Raw genomic sequence first — 8,455 nt, 5'->3', positions numbered from 1 at the left:
AATTTTTCCCCTCTATCCTCAGTGTTTTTACAATTCAGAGGAGACAGGCATACAGACAAACATAGCACAATGAAATGGATGACACTGTGAAATAAAACCAAACTAAAAGCATTTTGAGGAAGGAGAGATCATTTACAGATGCTGAAAAAGTCTCTTTAAGGACATAGCATTCAGGATGAATAGAAATATGATACTGAAGGGGTGAAGAGGAAATTCTAGGTTGGGGAACACTTTGTGTGAACGGTTCAAAGGTGGTGAAGTTTATGTTCTCTTTTATTAGATAGGATAGATAGTATGCATACCAACCTATCTGTATAAAAGCCTAAGCAACCGTGTGACCGGTCGCTATGACGTGCACTGACCACCAGGGGACAGATGCTCAATGTACAGGCATGGAAACATGGAACAGACTGATAAATCTCAGAGGGAAGGGGGAAGGGGGAAGGGCGGGAAGAGATTAACCAAAGATCTTATAATGCATACTAGAGGCCCGGTGCATGGATTCGTGCACCAGTGGGGTCCCTTGGCCTGGCCTGGGGGGATCGGGCCGAAACTGGCAGTCCAACATTCCCTGAGGGGTCCCAGATTGGGAGAGTGCGCAGGCCAGGCTGAGGGTCGTGCACCGGGCCTCTAGTGTCAAAATAAGTTCCCATCCCCCATCCTTAATAAGGCTACACTGAAACGCAGCCAGTCCAGCTTCACAAGGCAGGGCTGCCATGCAACCAGCTGACCACCTAGTGACCAGGGAAAAACCGTCCCTGAGCTGCAGCGAGAGCACCGGCACATGTGGTCACCATGGAGTTCCTTCCACATTAGAAACTCTGACCCTAAGGAGCTTTGTATACCTGGAACAATTTTGTACGTTCATGAGAGTCTTTCTGTGGCTTTGCTGTTGCTGTTTTAACATGTCTGCCTACAGACCATTAAGAATTAAGCATCACAACTGGTGCCATCTCACATCTGCTTCATTAAAGGCAGGATTAGCGGAGAATGGGGGAGCCCCACTAGACCCGAACAAAAAGTCTTTTACAATTTCTTCCTCCCCCACGTCTCCGGAGATTCTATTCAGGACATGGGCCTCCCAGCTCCTCTAAACCGTGACTGACCAGGATCCACTCAGCCTGCCTGCTCTGCACTTCAAAGCACGTCCCGGGGAACCTGGGGGAATCCAGCAGAAGCAGAAAGAGGTATACCTTCTGAAGGTTCACCCACATTATCAACAGCACAGCCATGTGCCAAAGTAGTTTTCTTCAAAGGTTTGCACCACCTGAATTTCCCTTTCTTTCATCTCTTCCAAAAGCAGTTTGTCAGCTGAGCATCGGCCATCAGTACAAACTGCTCCAAACCCGGTCCTTACCTCCTCTCCTGGAGAACCCCCTGCTCCGCGCCTGAGTGTCTTCCCCGAAGTTATTAGGCTCTTGAATAAAAGTTTAACATGTAAATAGCATCTAAACAGTTAACTGCAAAGACTGAATATCAAAATTTAACAGTCATCACCTGAAATTACCATAAAACTATGTCAACTGTGATTAAAAAATAAATTACTTCAAAATTATTTTAAATAAAAATAGCACCGCCACAAGCTAAATTAGTAAGAAAAATATTTTCATAAGTTAAAATACAAACAACTCTTAAAATACTTTAACAACAGAAATATAAAGACATTCTTCAGTCAATCCCCATACAAATCACCTACTGCAGCCAAATACTGGATGGGAAGTGTGTAAGTGAGCACCCGTGCCAAGCGCGGGCACCAGCCAGACATAAGCATTTCATGATTGTCCACTTGACTAACATGGTTTCAGAAATATCTCAACCACTAGTCGTCCCAAATGTGGTCTGCAGACACTAGAAGCACATGACTGTTCTTTTATGTGTCATCCTATGTCTGTAATTTGCCTGTTTAATAAACCTGAGACATCAGTTTTTTAAAAGACATGCACTTTTCCCCATTCTTGCTCATGAAAAAACGAGGGGATATCCTGGCTTTTCTGGTTTTAATGACACTGTCAGGGTTTCTGAATAGATAAGAGGATCACTACACTGAAGGCTGCTTAAGAATCATCTGGGAAGTTCATTAAAAATAAATTCCCAGGGCCACCACAGAGATGTTGACTTTGCAAGTCTACAGGGATAGTGCTCCAGAACTGGAACAGACGCACACACTAAACCTTAGTTTCTCTTTAGCACGTACTCTAGATTTTAAACTCTAATAGTCACTATAAAAAACACTGAACTCACCTCTCCAGAAACCAGGGCTATCACCTTCTTCAAGCTTGTTATTGGGAAGACCTGTAAAAATTTAAATTAAACTCGCAAATTTCTGAGAACAATAATTACCTGTAGCTCTGTGGTATAATAAAAACACCTTCCAGGGACGACTTGTTATGACGTCCCTTCAGAACAGGACAAAACACAGACAACTATTAGAAATACTGAAGACCTCACGTAGACTGTATTACCATTTCTCCCTTTGTCAATTTATTTTTTAATATATTTTTAAATCCTCACCCAAGGAAATATTGATTTTAGAGAGAGGAAGGGGGAAAAGGGAGAGGGAGGGGGGCAAGAGAAACATTGATGTGAGAAAGCCTCCCATACATGCCTGACCGGAACTCGAACCCACAACCTTTTTGTGTACTGGGCGACCCTGCAGTGAACCAAGTGGCCTGGACAGGGCTGCCTTGTGTCAATTTATTGAGGTTAAAATGTCAGCCAACGTTATATTACCTCAAATGTCATATACCCTTCTATATGTACATGGGCCATGCAGGGGTATACGTCAGTATCACCACTATATACTTTCTATTCAAAGTACCAAAATTTTTAAAATTTTATAAATTAACTCATAATTTCTTTATGCACCAGAGGACAGTACAACTAAATTGTAAGCCAATATTCAGTAATTTTTCCCTTCTGAGTAACAAGAAATTTCTTGTTTATAAAATTTTTTTAATCTTTCACCACCAACCTCTGCTTTCAATTTTCTCATTCAATAAAAACCTGTGTCTAGACTTATGAATCTGTGGAGCCTACAGACATGTCTCTAAAGTCAGTTCTAAAAGCATCCATCAGTAATATTTGACAGCATTTTTAAATGTTGAGTCTTAATAGAATAATCTTTAGGGCAAAAATATTCAGGAAATAATATACTTTAAAAATATTTGTAAAACAGGATGTCTGTCAATCAGTATTTAATCTAAATTATAAAATATTAAATTATAGTTTATGTAATTCAGAGATTAACCAATTACTGTTGGACAGATGTTAAGGTTATATGAAAAATGTATACATATCAAGTCACTTCACATCTCAGGTTCAACCCTAATCTAACATGGCTTCCAGCATAAAGCTCCCTGCAGCTTTAATACACAATTACAGTATTAAAGTGCCCTAGAGCCTCAGTATCTGATTGGGTGACAAAGGTGTTTTTCTTTGAGCAGACATCTAGTTTCAAAATAAAGAGAATTCCTAAGAAAGAATGGATTGTCACAAAATCTAAGTTTTTAGTTCGTTCATTGAAACATTGGCCATCTTTGAAGCTGGTCAGAAAGGGACTGTGCTCCACTGCCCGCTGCAATGGCCCCTTCCCCACTGTCCTCGCCTCCTCAAAGCCAAGTGCTGGTTCCGAAACGCTCAGGAAAGTCCCCCAGTTACACCTACTGTCCTTGAAGTAAACTCTACTCTTGATCTCGTTTTTAAAGGTTTGTAGGAAGAAAGTTTAATTTTCAAAGCCCTCTTTGCTCAACGGAAGATGGAGGCTCTGATTCACCTTGGAGGACGGCATGGCCTCTGTCAGGGAGGGCGGGGGAGCCTTGAGGACAGAGGAGAGAACTGGCTTCACCTGGGGTGTGAATCCGCATGAAAGGAGGCTGTAGCAAGAAGCTTGGCCAGTAAAAAAGCCACAGGGAAGAGCAGGCACCCCAAAGCAGCACAGACTGCTGCTCTCACCAGGACATGGTGGCACCCCCGGGAGCGGAAATCCCTGGGAAAGGCACACAGTCCACGTGCGTCACAGGAGATACACAAGCTCAAAGATGGGAAGACTCACGCTCACTCGGGCTTTGACTGCAAGAATCACAAGCAGGTGTTACCTCTGTTTCCAAAACCCTTGCCAACGCCAAAGCCACCCATCGTGGACGCGCTCTCCCTTTTATTAGACTCGCCGGCATCTGAAAGAGTTCAGAGAACAATTCTCTAACATGTAACTGTGAGCACGGAGAACGATTCTCTAGCATGTAACTGTGAGCACGGAGAACAATTCTCTAGCATGTAACTGTGAGCACGGAGAACGATTCTCTAGCATGTAACTGTGAGCACGGAGAACGATTCTCTAGCATGTAACTGTGAGCACGGAGAACGATTCTCTAGCATGTAACTGTGAGCACGGAGAACGATTCTCTAGCATGTAACTGTGAGCACGGAGAACGATTCTCTAGCATGTAACTGTGAGCACGGAGAACGATTCTCTAGCATGTAACTGTGAGCACGGAGAACGATTCTCTAGCATGTAACTGTGAGCACGGAGAACGATTCTCTAGCATGTAACTGTGAGCACGGAGAACGATTCTCTAGCATGTAACTGTGAGCACGGAGAACGATTCTCTAGCATGTAACTGTGAGCACGGAGAACGATTCTCTAGCATGTAACTGTGAGCACGGAGAACGATTCTCTAGCATGTAACTGTGAGCACGGAGAACGATTCTCTAGCATGTAACTGTGAGCACGGAGAACGATTCTCTAGCATGTAACTGTGAGCACGGAGAACGATTCTCTAGCATGTAACTGTGAGCACGGAGAACGATTCTCTAGCATGTAACTGTGAGCACGGAGAACGATTCTCTAGCATGTAACTGTGAGCACGGAGAACGATTCTCTAGCATGTAACTGTGAGCACGGAGAACGATTCTCTAGCATGTAACTGTGAGCACGGAGAACGATTCTCTAGCATGTAACTGTGAGCACGGAGAACGATTCTCTAGCATGTAACTGTGAGCACGGAGAACGATTCTCTAGCATGTAACTGTGAGCACGGAGAACGATTCTCTAGCATGTAACTGTGAGCACGGAGAACGATTCTCTAGCATGTAACTGTGAGCACGGAGAACGATTCTCTAGCATGTAACTGTGAGCACGGAGAACGATTCTCTAGCATGTAACTGTGAGCACGGAGAACGATTCTCTAGCATGTAACTGTGAGCACGGAGAACGATTCTCTAGCATGTAACTGTGAGCACGGAGAACGATTCTCTAGCATGTAACTGTGAGCACGGAGAACGATTCTCTAGCATGTAACTGTGAGCACGGAGAACGATTCTCTAGCATGTAACTGTGAGCACGGAGAACGATTCTCTAGCATGTAACTGTGAGCACGGAGAACGATTCTCTAGCATGTAACTGTGAGCACGGAGAACGATTCTCTAGCATGTAACTGTGAGCACGGAGAACGATTCTCTAGCATGTAACTGTGAGCACGGAGAACAATTCTCTAGCATGTAACTGTGAGCACGGAGAACAATTCTCTAGCATGTAACTGTGAGCACGGAGAACAATTCTCTAGCATGTAACTGTGAGCACGGAGAACAATTCTTTAGCCTGAACTGTGAGCACGGAGAACAATTCTCTAGCCTATAACTGTGAGCACGGAGAGCAATTCTCTAGCATGTAACTGTGAGCATGGAGTATAATTCTTTAGCCTGTAACTGTGAGCATGTCATAAAAGCAGAGGTCAGAAGAATCTGGGAGACTTTCAGGTATAGGGAGAGAGAAGTATAGCAGTTTATAAGATGTAATTAACATACCCCAACTTATTTTAAAAATTCTTACATTATGATATCAAGGTACAAACATAAACATACCACTGAAATACAGCGCTCGACTAGTTATTTTCCTAGTGACCTTTGTTCAGAAAATTCAACTCTTTTTTAAAAAAAATATTTTTACTGTTTCAGAGAGGAAGGAAAAGGGATTGAGAACTAGAAACACCAACGATGAAAGAGAATCATTGATCAGCTGCCTCCTGCATGCCCCCTACTAGGGATCGAGCTCGCCACCCAGGATGTGCCCTTGACCGGCATCAAACCCCAGTCTGCAGGCTGACGCTCTATCCACTGAGCCAAACCTGCTAGGGCAACTCTGACTTTCTGTATAGCTCTCTCTGAGTAGCTCTCTCTTACTGACATTATGCCCCTGAGTGAAAGTCATTGCTACTGAAAATTTTATACTCTTGTCCTGTTTCTAAATTACTCTATTAGTAATGCATTCTTCTCCTATTTAAATCACTCACTCCTTCTAACTGAACTTGGGAAGGGGCCACATGATAAAGAAAATAAGCTGAGTGCCCTTTGCATCCCCTCCCTGCCACAGATGTCCCCTTATTAGCCTCCTGGCCAATCAGCACCCACCACTGCAGCGTTTGCAAGCCACTCCCCACATGTCCCCGTTCCCCCCCCTTCCCCCGCCCCAGCTTCTACATGCCTACATGCTGCTCCTTTGCTGTGGCGGCCTGCTTTTCTACTGTCCCTATCAAAACTCTCTTCACTCTATAAAAGCCTCTTTCAAAGGCCACCTCGTGGTGAAGTCTCCCTTTAGCGCGCGTCAGAACCAACCCTTCCCCCACATGCCCAGCGACACTTCTTTCCGTGTGGTTCTCTCCCACTGTATTAAGAATATCAAGGGCAGAGTTGCTATGGCAAGTAGCAGGGTTATTTAAAACAAAAAATGGTAACAGGCACCCAAGGCAGCTCAATTGCCCTGCACTGCATCCCTGGGGGAAGCGAAGCCCGGTCTCCTGATCCTCGCCCACTGCCTCGCCATCTCTGTAGCAGCCACACAGGGGTCAGGGGCCAATGAAACTCCAAAGCTACAGGCAAAACTGTGTCTGAGCCACCGTCAGCACTCTCACCAGAATCTGAAGATGCGTGTGATTCAAGAAGTTGAGGCTGTTCAGACCCTGCTTCACAGAACAGGGAAAGCGAACCAGTTACGTTTTAAGCAATTAAGAGTCCATGTCAGAAACACATTCCTAGCTCTACAAGTTCTGAGGGGAAATAATATGGACACTGAAACTAGCTAAGAAGTCAGACGAATCATAAGGGAAAGAAGCCCCTTGAGTGTGGCTCTTCCACAAAATACCACGTGCGGGCGTGCACATACAGTGCGATTGAAACTTCGTGGCCACACTCAAGGGACCAAAGAGCCCCATGTGGTTCGTGAGCCGCAGTTTGCCAACCACTGACACAGGCTTAAAAAACAGAATATATATATGCATCTTTAAAGAATAAATTATATCCATTAGTAGCAGGAACATGTCAAAATATAAAATTCACATTTGTGTTAACTGTATCTAAACAAGAAATTAAGTTTTCCAAACATCAAATGAAATACCACACACATCAACTTCTAGTTTCCAATGAAAATATCTAGAAATATCCAGTTTTTCAAATAGCTAATAAGTTCAATAAGTGTTATGTGTATTTAAAACTGCCAATTAGTCCTAGCTTATGATAGTCCATAAAAAAATAGTCATATGTATTTTAAAATATATTTGAGGTCCTAATATTTTATTGCACTATAAAAAACCATAGTGCAGAATATTTTCAGCATTTTATTATCAAATCTAAAGATGGACTGTGGGAAGGTTGTGTCATTATCAGGTCAAGTTCTAAAAGTAAAAAAGAAATGTCAAATTTGAAAAATAACCTCTTACTACAAATGAGGTGATAGAAATGCTTCCCATACTGCCTTTCCCTGGGAAACAAAGCTGAAGGAGATCCTTCCCGCCCCACCTCTGAAGCCTTACACTTTCCACGCCAGCTGCTGGGAATCAGTCATCATAAACACATGAAACGGGCGCTCTGTGAAGCAACTATCTTGAACCAATCTGTCTAAGCAATTCAACGATGTCCTACTTGGCCAAAAAGTAAAAGCAGGAAAAGGAACAATGGCATTTGAGAAAATGATGACTCCATTATCCCGACAGAATCTACTGTCCACCCAGTCAGAACAGACTTGGCTTCGCACTGAACAGCCACACCAGCCTCATTCAGCCCACTGTGCACAGCTGATAAGGTTAAGGCAAGACAAAGCCCCTTACCTCTGTTTCCCAAACTCCTCCCAGAGGCAAATCCACTTCTCATGAAATGATCTCTTCGAGAAGGTCCATCATCCATTTCTAAAGCAAATAACATTATGAAGGGAGTCAAAATAGCAAGTATCTTGGTGGTATGCAAACTTCACACCCTTTCAACGTACCCACTCACATGGCAAAGGAGGAATTGTAATTAGGAATGAAAAGGATGGCTGCCGGGTGGAAGATGGGCTATGAGTAAGAGCAAGCAGCTCTCGCAAACAAGATAAATGGTGACTCCACTGCAAGCGCTTCACCTTTACAGGCCCAAGTCCTGCTCCCTCATGTCAGGGACCCTGGCAAGCCCCTAGCAACCTGACAGCCAA

The 8,455-nt window shown here is 43.7% G+C and overlaps 1 protein-coding gene across 1 annotated transcript in view; it reads right to left on the bottom strand.

Annotated features, from left to right (window-relative positions):
• The window catches only part of DDX4 (DEAD-box helicase 4), a 33,703-nt gene extending 25,531 nt beyond the window's left edge, over positions 1–8,172 (bottom strand). The window contains 4 exon segments of the mRNA XM_006761782.1: positions 1,358–1,417; positions 2,242–2,292; positions 4,095–4,172; positions 8,097–8,172. Coding sequence (XP_006761845.1) covers positions 1,358–1,417; positions 2,242–2,292; positions 4,095–4,172; positions 8,097–8,172 — 265 coding nt within the window.
• Between the last annotated feature and the right edge of the window lie 283 nt (positions 8,173–8,455).

Source organism: Myotis davidii, unplaced genomic scaffold (genome assembly GCF_000327345.1).
Source record: "Myotis davidii unplaced genomic scaffold, ASM32734v1 scaffold496, whole genome shotgun sequence".
Taxonomy (NCBI): Eukaryota; Metazoa; Chordata; class Mammalia; order Chiroptera; family Vespertilionidae; genus Myotis; species Myotis davidii.
This window is presented reverse-complemented; position numbering and strand designations above follow the sequence as displayed.